Genomic DNA, 14,078 nt, shown 5'->3' on the forward strand with positions numbered 1-14,078 from the left:
AAAATCATTCATAATGATGCTGACACATTTACCTTGTCATCTATCAGTAAGATTTCAAGTCTCTTACTTATGTCCCCAACAATAATCTCAGACCTCCAGTTTATCTTCCTTACCCTGCCACAGTAATCTAAAAATTAAAAACTTAGATCTTTTAAATCTCTGCTTAAAACTCTTCCATAGAGGCTCCTGGCTACTTATAGAAGAACATCTAAACTCCTTATCTAGGTGTACAAGATTGTCAATATGCTTCCAAGTTTTCTTTCTCCACTGACATTTCCCATTTTTTTCCCATTCCACTGGGTCAACCTCTACTCATCCTTTGATACCCAGCTCAAATAGCATTTGCCGGGGGTCTCTACCAGCTAGCCGCATGGTCAATCTCTCTCTCCAACGTGCTTTCCAGGTGTTTTGTCCAAGAGGCTGGCATTGAACTCAACCTCCAGTGTTCGGACTATCCTCTCCAGACTCTTCGAGGGCAAAGGATAAACATCTCTTACTACTTTAATACCAATGCAGTGCTTTGCACATGCAAGGTTATCAATAAAAGCTCAGTAAACACATTCAAAAGGAAAGTAAACTGGCTTCATGGTAAAAGAAGCCAAATAAAAATCTGGAAAATAAATATAAAAAAGGAAAGTAATCATTTTTGAAAAGTTATTGAATATAAATGCCAAATTGATAGAGTTATTTTAATGTTGGCACAAAAAGTGTCAAAAAGAAAAAAACAGATATTATGCTAAGTTACCATAGCACATTGACTACAAATGCATGCAAGTTCCATCATCCACTCTTCTCAGTGTTCTGCAGAATAAAGGTAATTTGCAACTGTAGTCTGGCATTTCCTAGAGTGAGTTCTGCCTTTTCCTAAAGGGTATCATAACAATAAAATAGGGTGGAGTAGTGTTTGCAGTCAAACCGTTTTGGGACAGTTAGGCTAAAGAAGATTCTTTTTTTGACTTTGTACCCCCTCAGAGCCTTTAATATACTAATGTGTGTTGGAGCTCTCCAAGGAGAGGCAGGAAACACAGCATGACCCAAATACATTTGACCACAGAACTTTTTTTTTCAAGGAACATCACACATGACAGGTGTTCATAGAGAGCACACTCTGGGTAACACTGTCCTAGATTCTTAGATGCCATTATCAGTCACTTCATAGAAGCACTTAAGAATGAACACGCTGATCGTCGCTGCACAAACACACAGCAGCAAAAATCTGAAATGACATCCTGTATCAGTGTTGCTTCAGAATAATGACACAGGTAGCCCATTTTCATCAAAATCCTGCTTAAAATAGTGGAAAGAGCATAGGCTAGGGAATTTCTCTACATCTTTCGAGCTGTATGACTTGGGGCAAGACATTTGTCAGCAGAGACACTGTGCTGTGTCTGTGACAGCCAGGGATGGTGGTTTTGCCTGGACTTTCTGAAACATAAGTCCACAGGGGTGCTTAGTTTTTAGGGATTTGGGTGATGCTCTCAGATATGAGAGATGGTCCTTTTCCTCCCTAAGCTCCTGGAGCACCTGCTCACCTCCTAGGTCTTTGATAAAGTTGAGGTCATCAGGCATGATAATCAGTTTCCGATCTCTCCACCAAATATACTAACACGCACCCTACCTCTTTTCCAACACCCTCAGAAGATAAAGTCTTCTTCTGCTGTGTCTTCCCCTCATCCAAGCCACTTGATGCTATGCTTCTATTTTTTCCAGCATTCTCCTGAGTCTTCAGGATTCTTTCTCCACTGCCTTCTTCCCTTCTGCCTACATACAAGTTCAAGTACCTCCAGTCCTAAAACAGACACCCAAGACAAAATACCCCTCTTCTTACTCACATTCTTCTCCAGATATCATCTAAATTTTCTTCTCTTCCAAAAAGATTAAACAATTTCCTCTTTAAACACCTAATTCTCTTGGGTTCAGTGGCACTGCCCTTCCCTGACGGCCCGTCTACTCATCTGATCACGTGGTCTTTGTCTCCTCCAGGGGTGTCAGCTCCTGGACTGACTCCCTAAAAGTTGATTTTCCCCAAGATTTAAAGCCTCCGTCCACTTCTCACTTGATTTATGTTTTCTGAATGATCTTGCCCATCTATGTATGTATGATACCCAAATTTCCATATATCCAACCCAAACCTCTTCCCTAAGCTTCAGATTGATATATGGGACCATCTATTGGACATATTTACCTGGAAGTCCCTCAAGTACTTCAAACACAGAGGATCAAATAGAACCTCATTTATATCACTACTGTTTCATTGGCAGAGGAGATTGTGATTAGGAGAGAATGCCTGGGCTCGAATTACAGCCCTAGCACTTTCCAGACGTGACCTTGGGTAAGTTCCTTAATCACTGCAAAGATGGAGATAACTACAGTCCAATGCCCAGAGCGGTGCGTGAAGAGTCAAATGGGCAGCATGTGGCACCTCTGCTCAGTACCCTGTGCCAGTAGGTGAGTTGTCAATGGGAACCACTAGCATCATTATCACTTCCCACACTCAGTCTTTCTCTCCTGAATTCCCTCCATTCCTTATCTCATCTGGGAGTGCTGGCAGCACACAAGCCAGCAACCTGGAGCTGTGGCTGACTCTCCTCCCAGTAACTCCATGAAGACTACCAGTCACAAGTCCAGCAGATTTTTCTCTCCTAAACGTTTCTCAAATCCCACCTCTCCTCTCCATCTCTACAACCACTGCCTGAATCCAGGCTCTCACCCTCTCTCCTTTGAGCACCTTCTCTCCAGTCTCAAACCCTCTAAATAAGAATCGTTCATGTCACTCCCATCCTGAATACACAGCAGTCTGACACCCCAGCTGGCTCTAGATAGACACTCCTCAAGAAATAGGTGAAATAGAAATATTGAAGTGTTGAGGCCATTTCAGTGTCTTAATGGGGTTAATAATGCAGAATATATGCAGTTGCTGTGGTCCTATTAATGCTTGGGCATGTGATGACTGTACCCATGAATGACCTCCATCATTGTGCTCAGAAAAGGCTGTACTTTTGGACTCCCAGGTTTGCACAGCTGGAAGGGACTTCTAGCGCACACCACTGGGTGTCTACCAGCATCCATGCTTAGCTCCCCTTGTCCCTCTCTGAGGAGACTGGAAAAACGAACTACTTTCACAGCTCCTCTTACAGGTAAGGGTAACAAATGAGACATCAATAGTTTGCTGGGGCTTCTGGGAAAACTTTGCTCTTCTGATGAGAGGGGCAGGCTTTGCTGATACCATCCTTCCCCTCTTCTTTCTGAGGTACCCAGAAATATGAACCTGGCACCGTGGGAGCCATTGAGGGACTGAGGAAAAAGATCAAGAGAATGTCTGAGGTGCTGGCCTCGACATCCCTGGGCTCCCGTAATGGGACTCCAGGGAGAAAGGAACTTGCCCAAGAACCCTGCAGCCACTCTGGACGGCTCACTGGGTAGGGGAAGTCTGTTGTTTTGAGCGGGGAGAGCTGGTAAGGAAGATAGCTGCAAATTCTTTCCTTGGAATGACTCTGCCTCAAAGAAGTATCACACAAGTAGGGAGCCCGTGCTAAAGTAACAGCAAATTAACACCACAAGCTGTTCTAGGTTTTCACAGCCCCAGCTACGGGTTAAGGAAACCTGTAATTAACGCTCTGCCCCATGCCTTCCATGATTTGTCACGGCTGCAGGCTCAGGGGTGGAAAGAGAGAAAAGGCCCCACAGATGACCAGACACATTTTCTAGTCACACCCACCTCCTCAAGTTCATTAACACCTCCCACATAACTCACAGAGATAGCGGTGCACGGCCAGCAACTAATGAACGCAGTTATCAAAGCGCTGAGAGCGTCTGCAGCACAAGCTAGTGAGGCCCTGGCAGAGGAAAGCCAGTAGCTCCCTGTTCACATTCTCTGCTCCGAGAACCCAGTGTACGATGGTTAAATCTGGGACCACCCGAGAGACTATTTACTTGAATATTTAAAAAGAAAGAAGCTTGATTTGAAGGCAGAATCACATATAAATAAGTCCCATGACCCTAGGTTCTGAGGACAGCCACAGAAGAAAACTCCAGGGTATTAAGACATCCCAGCTCATCTTATATAAAGTCACAGGGAAAGACAAAAGAACAATAACAAAGAAATGCAGACTGGAAGCAAATAAGTGTGGTTATTTTCTCCATATTTTTAAGACGACGATAGGTCTCTCTATTCAATAGTTACATTCTTTAAAAGTAGTGCGTAAATTGGTCTTCGTTGATAAATCTAACCGTGTTATAAACACCCTAAAATAAATATTTGAAGAGACTTTTATGTGTCCTTTATTTTTTTACAAAGTATTCTCTTTTCTGTTTTTTAAATCACTTTTTCACATTCTAGGTTTCTTGAAACTGAGGTACACCCACATATCCAAACATTTGCACTGAATTTCATTTCCAGTTCACATTCGACAGTTACCTCTTCTCATTAGAGCAATTACATTTTTTAAAGATTGAAGTAGAGTCGATCTACAATATTGTGTTAGTTTCAGGTGTACAGCATAGTGATTCAGTATTTTTGCAGATTATACTCCATTAAATGTTATTACACGATAATGGGTATAATTCCCTCTGCTATACAGTAGGACCTTGTTTGCTTATCTATTTTATATATAGTAATTTGTATCTGTTAATCCCATACCCCTGGTTTGCCTCTTCCCCCTTCTTTCTCCCCTTTGGTAACCACAAGTTTTTTTCTATGTCCGTGAGTCTGTTTCTGTTTTGTATATACATTCATTTGTATTATTTTTTAGATTCTGCATATAAAATGATATCATACAGTATTTGTCTTTCTCTGTCTGATTTATTTCATTAGCATAATATTCTCTAGGTCCACCCATGTAGCTGCAAATGGTAGTATTTCATTGTTTTATGGCTAATATTCCATTGTTTGTATATACCACATCTTCTTAAACCAATCATCTGTTGATGGGCATTTGGGTTGCTTCCATGTCTTAGCTATTGTAAACAGTCCTGCTATGAGCACTAGGGTGTGTTTATCTTTTCTAATTAGTGCTTTGGGGTTCTTTAAAGACATATACTCAGGAGTGGAATTGCTGGATCACATGGTGGTTCTATTTTTAGGTTTTTGGTTTTTTTTAAGGAAACTCCGTACTATTTTCCACAGTGGCTATACCAATTTACACTCTCACCAACAGTGTAGGAGGGTCCCCTTTTCTCCACATCCTCTTCAACATTTGTTATTTGTAGATTTTTGCTGTTAGCCATTCTGACAGGTGTGAGATAATGCCTCACTTTGGTTTTGATCTGCATATCTCTAATAACTAGGGGTGTTGAGCACCTTTTCATGTACCTGTTGGCAGTCTGTATATCTTCTTTGGAAAAATGGCTATTCAAGTCTTCTGCCATTTTTGATTGGATTGTGGGGGGGGTGACATTGAGTTTTATGAGATATGCTGTTTTTTAAAATACATAGATTTTTTTATCTCAAAGGCAAATTTGCTATGCTTTCCCTCCCCCCACCTTTTTGCTGAAGGAACAAAAGACATTTTATAAAAATGTCTTTTTATAAAAAGAGAAGACTTTAAATGCTTACTGTAGTGGATTCTGTGGTCTGCCACCCAGACCTTTTGTGTTTAGGACAGAGGCATCCTTGCCCCGATGCTGGGAACGCTGGTGGCTCACAGCTCTCATTGAACTGGCCTCATGGGTTTGCCCTCAGCCATGGAGACCCAACTACACCAATTTTTCCCTCCCTGGGGGTAGCTTGTAGCCAATTACCATCAATGCTAGAGTATAAATGACCCATGCCCTTGCCCCAAGACTGACAACTCTGAAGATACAATCCAGCTCTAGAGCTCACCATGGGATCCACTGAAACATTTGTTCATTGGAGTTCAACCCCACTCTCTGCCCAACACTGATCCCTTCACTCCCACACTGATGTTGACCCTAAGAGTGCTCCCCAGTAAACTCATTCCACACAAATCTCCTTCTCAGAGTTTGTTTCCTGGAAACCCAATCTAAGACGTTCATCTTATTCTTCCTAAGACTTTCATTATTCTAGTTATTTTATGAATGGGTGTGGGAGAAGATCTGAGACCTCAGCCAAGTCCAGTTCAGGGACAAAGCTTCCCTGTCCTCTTCTCACTACCCGAAATATTTGGCTATAAAGGTGAAGGTAAAAATTCCCATTAAGTTGGAACAAAACTACAGGTATTTACTGAAATGCATGGAGTGATCCTTTTACTAAAAATGTGTCAAGGACATTTTAATCATATCTAGTCCAAACAAGCATGTACATGCACACACATATATACAAAAGAAAGATAAATGAAATTAGGGAAAGAAATAAAAATAAATTTTCATCATATTTTAAAATATTGTTTAAAAAATTATCTGTGGATTCTTCTCTCACCTGAAGTACCCATTATTAAAAAATATTAACAATAAGAGTCTGCTCCCTAAATTAAATTGGAGTTATTTCACTTTGCCTAACACACAGGAACAGTAATTTCGTTTTCCCTTTTCTTCTCGCACAACTGAGATAACAAACAATTCTGTGTAGAACCCAAGCACTGCACTGATGTTGTTTATTCTGACTCTCAGGGATCTCTTTTCTCCTCTCCCCCTTCTATTCTGTCTTCAACTAATTTTCCCACATTTATATACAAATTTGCATTGTAAATTCAAGTAAGCACAAACCATGTTCCTCAAGTGATCGGTGGCCATAGATTTTTTTCCCAAGGAGGTATTTTTAGTTTTAATTTTATTACATTTAATTTCTTTATCTTTAGTCCCACAGGTCAATGATTTTACATAGATGCCTCCTTATAATCATATCATGGTCACTTTTTTTTCTCCCTTTCTTGCTTGGTTCCCTTTCCTTTTGCTTCTCTTGCCTTTATTTTGGCGGTATTTCCAACATGGAACCCGTATCAACACCAGTGTGTGTGCTTCATATTCTTTTCTGAACTCACAGTGTTGATCTATGCACATGTACATTTACACACACATGTATAGAAGATCTTATGTACACCCTTCTACATTTTGTTTTCTCACTCACTACCTCTCTTAAAGTCATCTGGCATGGGTCAAATTCACAACCCATTATGTGACTATGTCACAGTATTTTCAACCATTCCACTAATGAGAGTTATTTACTTTTAGGGTTTTATTTGTCACCATACACAAGGCTGCAGTAAATAATACCCACTTTTTAAAAGTGGATTTTAAGATTTTAGATATCATTGGTATAGATTTTTAAGACTGGAATTGCTAGGTCAAAGCTCATATGTATTTCTAATATAACAGATATACCAAACTGCTTTCTAAAAACCTTATTAAATTACACATATATCAGCCATGTATGCTTTTCTCTACGTACACATTAACATTTTATGCCAATTGTATTCACTTTTATTTATACCAGATTTTTCCTGATTAGGCAAATAATATGTTGATATTCGGCATTATATCAGACCCATCTTAGAGTATAGAGTGGTCCAGGGGTTGGATGTAATCCCAGCTCCAGCCAACTGTTAAAGCATGATTCCAGGAAATAACACAACTATACCTTACCCTTCCTCCATTATGACCCATGGTATCATGACTGTCATGAATAGGGCTTGCACAAGGCACTCACCAATGACATATTCCACCCTGAAGAGGTCCCTTCTAGGGTTATAGGGACGATTGAAGTCGATCTGGATGTAGAAAGACTGTCCTCTACGTACAATCAGCTTGTTGTTGCTGTATTTGTCGGTGTGGTGATCCACTTTGTTGCTGTCCCATCTCTCCTTGAATAGGTGGACACCCGTAACATTAAGGTAGTCTATACACAAAGAAAACAATCAAGAGAAACCATTGAGTAACTTTGGTTTAAACACAAACTCGAAAAACAAGACTATTTTTCCTGAAGACGCAAGGTAGTAAGGTTTATTAGATAAAACGCTATACAGGGGGCTGGTAGATTTGGGAGCCAGTCTCTTGTGACAGCCTTGTTTTCAAAGACGATTTTTTAAAAAGCATTTTCCCCTTCTGATCTCATCTCAGACCACACGGCACTCACTTTGGGATAATAAAGCTGTGTTGATAATGCCTATCAATAGGTCTAGATACAGAGGAACTAGCACCTGAGTTCAAGGCTTCACTTCCGAGTCTCACGTTGGTTTACGTTATGTCAGGTGCTTCCCACGATGACTACAGCCTCCACACGTTGGGATAAGCAGGGGATGCCACTTCAATTTTCTTAGCTTTAAAAAGGGGTGGGATGGGGAGGGTGGGAGGGAGGGAGACGCAACAGGGAAGACATATGGGAACATATGTTTATGTATGACTGATTCACTTTGTTATAAAGCAGAAACTAACACACCATTGTAAAGCAATTATACCCCAATAAAGATGTTAAAAAAAAAAAAAAAAAAAAAAAGGGAGGAATCAAATCTGACAAAGCCTGCAAGGGATGTTCTAAGGACAAAGTTGATCATCAGTCCAAAATTCTCCTCTTACTTCAGGAAAGGTCAACCCACAGCCCCCTTCTTTAATTCTAAAAGTAGATCTTGTCCTTCAAAGGCAGGAAACAGAGGGAATAGGCGCGGAGGAAGGATACCAGCATTCCTATGAGGTAGGTAGGATTGTTTCCACTTTGCACAGGCTGAAACAAGACTCAATTTCCCTGGCTACTAAACAGCCAATCTGGAAGCAAACCCTGGTGTGACGCCGAAATCTACAGGCTTTTCCTCTGATTTTTGGAATCGGGAGTGTAAATGTCAGTATATATTTACCTGAGACACGATAGCACTGGATAAAAGTTAGATCTCCTCTTGCTTTTTTCCCATTCCCTCTGCAAATGATCACTGAATGTGAAGGTAACTCTTAACTACCCGTCTACACTGCAGTTTAGAAGATCTAGTCTAAAGACAGATTTCTGTGTATGCATTTGGAGTTCTAAAGGGGCACTGGAGAGAGAATGCTGGGCGAGGTGGCGGGTGTGCACTGGCCTCTTGCCTTCCCTCCCTTTTCCTGACCTTGACTGTTGCATGGTTTGTGCTCATGGCTGTGAACTCAGTGTACATAGAGAGCTGGGGCTTGCTTCACCCTGAAAGGGCTCAGTGATTTCCTCTGCTTTTACACAGGAATCCTGTGCAGGACCCCTGGTGCTCTCTGGCCTCATTTTTTCTCATAGGCAAAATGGAGAAATTGGGTTCATTAAGGTACTCTATAGGTCTAAAGTCTAGGAGTCCCTGCAACACCCTTGATGAATTCAAAGTCCAGGTAATCCTGAGTTTGAATCTCAGGTCTCATAATTACTTAGGTAAGGGATGTTGCCTCTCAGAAGCTGAGTTTTCTCACCTTTAAAATGAAGATACTAATATCTTGAGAATTTCTACAAAGATTCAATGACCTAACAGCGCAATGGGTCTGACTCTATGCCTGGTGCGTAGTGGGACCAGAGGCTTCCTTCGAGCTTGCTGACTATGAACTGCCATGGCGCCACTTCTTACATGGTGCTCAATGGACTATCCTGACGGCAACATTGTAGCCTACAGAAAGTGCAAGATGCAATTTTATTTTTGCTTCATCTCAGAACCCTGTAGTACATGGTCCCCTGAAGGGCAGTTTCCTTCCATTATGCTGTGATGTGAAGAGGTTTATTTCTATAGCTCTCTCTTCCAAGCTGCCTTCCTCCTAAGTTCTCTGGTCTTATTAAGGTCACACTCCCCAGTGCTAAACCAGCTTCAGAAAGAGCTGGAGAATCATAAACGTCCCAACTGAGAAGAGCCTTAGTAATCAACTCATCTGGCCCTCTTTCTTAGCACCATGACTTTTAATAATGTTTTGTTTTATTTTTTAAAAATGTCTAAAAACCTAACTCCTCAGAAAAGGGTTTAATCAGCTCTCCATTCATCAGCACCAATGGAAGGAATATACTGATACTGCACTGTCACAGAATCTCAGAGGGCAAAGGTACTTTCTGGACCATCTGGTAGACCTGCTATGTATTGCACGAAACATCTCCATGAAAATCCTAATACTTAGGCTTTTAGCCTCCATCTGAACTGGGAACCCACTATCTTATAAAGCAAACAGGCCATTTTTAAACCACCCAATTATTTGAAAAATCCTTATAAGATGAACTGACATCTTTTTCCCTGTAATTTTTCTAACCATAGATCCTGGTTCCAACTTCTGCGTAAATATAGAATAAGTTCTATTCATTTCATCTGGCACTCTTTTGGTATATGAAGACTATTGTTAGGGTTTCTCTGAGTAAAACATTCTCCACATCTTCAACTGTTCTTTAAGAAATTATTTCCAGAACTTCTACCCATTACTGTGTTCTGAAATATACATATTCCATTTTACGTATTTCTCTCTTATAGCGTTTTTCCTAGAATTAAGTACATTACTCTGGTTATGGTTTTTCCAATGAAAACCAATGAGACCCCTGAATCTTTCAAACTAAATAGTATATTTCTATGATTTCAATCCAAGATACCATTAGTGTTTTGAATACTCTTTTTTTTTTTTTTTTTGGCGGTACGTGGGCCTCTCACTGTTGTGGCCTCTCCCGTTGCGGAGCACAGGCTCCGGACGCGCAGGCTCAGCGGCCATGGCTCATGGGCCCAGCCGCTCCGCGGCATGTGGGATCTTCCCGGGCCGGGGCACGAACCCGCGTCCCCTGCATCGGCAGGCGGACTCTCAACCACTGCGCCACCAGGGAAGCCCTGGATACTCTTATTGTTGATTTACATTAAGCATCTGATGAAGCAAAATGCTTAAAAATATATTCTGATGTCACTTCTACCAGTAGTGAATTAAAACTCAGTCCAGACCCCTATAAGTCATTTTCTCATGTTGTTATTCAGCCATTTCTATCAATGCAACTGTTTTTTTCTTTTTAGCTCAGTTTTAAGGTCTTACATGTATTCACATTAAATTTCGTCCTGTTGTATTTGGTTAATTGCTCTGAATTCTTAAGATAACTTTAGACCCTAAGTATATATTCACTATATTAACATCCTCCCTAATTTCCTGTCCTCCAGGAATTTCATAAGTGTGCTATTTTATGTTGCCATTCGAGACATGGATATAGATGTTGATTAGGGCACCACCAAATAAATGCAACTTAAGTAAATGCACAGTGGTAGATACTGAAGAGTGAACAGGTAATTATGATATAGTGTCATGAACACCCTGACAAAGGAAGTATAGGAGTCTGAGTAGGGGAGGGTTTCTGGCTAGGAGCCTCTAACCCAGATTGGGGGGGGTGATTAAGGAAGCTTTCTGGAGGAAGTGAGGTATAAGCAGGGATCAGGAAGCTGAGCAAGTTTTCCAGGTAAAAAGAGAGGTGGGGACGAGGGGAGGATGAGTGAAGACTGAGGAGAGAGAGTGCGTGGTTTACTTTAAAAGCTGAAAGGTGACTGGTTGGCCAGAGCGTAGCAGTGGGACCACAGTGGAAGGGAAGGCAGGAGCTGCTCCTGCAGGCCTTGCAGACCGTGTTAAGGAACGTGGACTCTAATTGCATTAGGGATCCAGTGAAGAATCTGAAAGAGCAAACGGACATGGTTAGATTTGTGCCTGTGCAAACGTAAACTGCTTCCTCCAGTGACAGAGGGGAAAACGGATTGGGCGGTGGCAGTGCTGGAATTCCAGGTGAGGGTTGGGGAGAGTCCAGTCTGCCTGTAGGGAGTAAATGCCCTGGTCCTGGCGCACTGCCAGGGTCTGCCTCAGCTCTTCCCACCCCACCCCTGTGATGACGTGCCCCTAAAAACCAGCATATTAGCTTTATGTCTTGGCTGCCCCAGCAGGTCTGCCCACACGGAAAGATAAAGCTGGAGAGAGTCAAGTCTTTCTTTGGCATCTGGTTCTCATTGGTTCCAGTTCTCACTGCAAATGAAAACCCTCGCTTTCCAGTTCCACGCTCCAGTCTAGCAAATCTGGTTAATGTCTAGTGAGTCTGGTTAAGTCAGTCCATCCTGGGAATTCCCTGGCGGTCCAGCAGTTAGGACTCTGCGCTCTCCCTGCGAGGGCCCGGGTTCAATCCTTGGCCTTGGTCGGGGAACTAAGATCCCACAAGACTCACAGCGCATCCAAAAACAACAAGAAAAAATCAGTCTGTCCTTGTGGTGGTGTCGTGCAGAGTGTATAGATGGGTATTAGAAGAATAAGAGTTCCATAGTTAAACAAGTTTGGGAAGTGCTGGTTTGACCAAAGTTAATCAGGATTCTTGCAGACTTTATGGCAGACTGTCACACGCTGACGTACACTGCAAACCTCCTACAGGTGCACTGCTTTCCAAAGTTAAACGACCATGGGAACTATTTTTTTGTGGAGGATTTTTCAGAATATGTTTTGGGATATGCTTCACTGTTTACTAATTGTGCAACCTCAGAAAAGTTATTTAATCTCTCTGAGTCTAGTTTTCTTATTTTTAGAAAGGCAATGAAATACCTCAAAGGGTTGGTGTAAGCATTAAATGGAAAAAAAATGTATGTAAAATGCTTTAGCATGGTATCTGGCACCTAGGAGATTCTCAAAATTATTATTATTATATTGTTATTGCTGCAAGTAGAATAGCATAGTGGGTAAGAGTATGGATTCTGGAGCCAGACTACCTGGACCCAGATTCCAATTTTGACACTTACTATCTTTGGGACTTTGGACAAGTTACATAAACTTGTGCCTCAATTTCCTCATCTGCAAAATGGTGGGATTAAATAAGAAAATGCTACATTGCCTGTCTTCTCAGCAGACAGGCCTGCTTTGCTCTTCCTGAATATCTACAGGTGGATGGAGTCATTTTCTCCTCTCAATTGCCAGAATACATTTTTCTTTTAAAAAAAAGTCTATTATCATTAGTCACTTAGCATTATCTTAATATAAATGATTTTATCTAGGAGACTGTAAGCCCCTTGAGGACCAGACCACGTCTTAATCACCTTGTTACTGAGCCTGCGGCAATGTGCAAAGATGCCAGAGCAAATATGCCACTTTTCACTTTAAACGCATTTAATAATATCTGAAAATTTGGAGCTAGGAGTTAGTCATTTTAAAATAGGTTATTTCATTTATCGCAGTATTAACCATACAAGTCCTTTAAATGACATTTACCAGACAATTTCATTCTCAAAAGATGCCAGTTTTAGGACTGTGTTTATATACTGTTGAAGGTAGTGTATGGAGTCTTATAACACAAAGCCTCCAGACCAGCAGTTTTGTTTCAGATTGGAATAAAATGAAAATTTCACAGTTCACTTAGACCACTTATAACAAAGGGTAAGCAAAAGTGCTACTGAATTCCTTTGAGTATATAAAACCTAAGCCCCCTCCCCGCCCCAACGCCCCGATCATTACGCGGGCCTCTCACCGCTGTGGCGTCTCCCGCTGCGGAGCACAGGCTCCGGACGTGCAGGCTTAGCAGCCACGGCTCACGGGCTCAGCCGCTCCGCGGCATGTGGGATCCTCCCGGACCGGGGCACGAACCCGTGTCCCCTGCATCGGCAGGCGGACTCTCAACCACTGCGCCACCAGGGAAGCCCCATAGTGTTTATATTGGGTTTATATTGGGTAACATCTTAGGGAAAAATCCGAACGAACTTTTTTGCCACCCCAACCAGATTTTTCATGGTGAGGACAAATATATATATACTAAATATATATTAATATATATTAAGAGTTTGTTTTAAAATAATGTAGTCTACATTACTGTGCATTTGACAACGTTTAATTCAAAACATGGAATTTTTTAAAATGTTATCTCTTCTAAGTGCCCTTTACCTTTTCTATTGCAATATCACGCTAAGTCAATGCCTTCAGGAAGAAAGAAAAAAATCATAGGAAATCACAGTGGTACCCTACACAGGGAGAAGCTAAGTCAATGAGAAGTAAAAATTTCCTAAATAAGCTCTTAAAAATTCATATTAAAATAATTTAATCTAAGAGAAACATTTCATTTAAAAAATAAAACTTGAGGGTGGGAGGAATTGGGAGATTGGGATTGACACATATACACTATCAATATTATGTATAAAATAGATAACTAATGAGAACCTAGTAAATAGCACAGGAAACTCTACTTAATGCACTGTGGTGACCTAAATAGGAAGGAAATCCAA

The 14,078-nt window shown here is 41.3% G+C and overlaps 1 protein-coding gene across 2 annotated transcripts in view; it reads right to left on the reverse strand.

The window, feature by feature from the left end:
- The window catches only part of F13A1 (coagulation factor XIII A chain), a 145,095-nt gene that overhangs the window by 118,015 nt on the left and 13,002 nt on the right, over positions 1-14,078 (reverse strand). For both annotated transcript variants that reach the window (XM_027128286.1, XM_027128287.1), the window contains one exon: positions 7,604-7,792. In XM_027128286.1, coding sequence (XP_026984087.1) covers positions 7,604-7,792 — 189 coding nt within the window. The remainder of the gene's footprint in view (positions 1-7,603; positions 7,793-14,078) is intronic.

Source organism: Aethalodelphis obliquidens, unplaced genomic scaffold (assembly GCF_003676395.1).
Source record: "Aethalodelphis obliquidens isolate GAN/ISIS:26980383/991018 unplaced genomic scaffold, ASM367639v1 scaffold34, whole genome shotgun sequence".
Classification (NCBI taxonomy): Eukaryota; Metazoa; Chordata; class Mammalia; order Artiodactyla; family Delphinidae; genus Aethalodelphis; species Aethalodelphis obliquidens.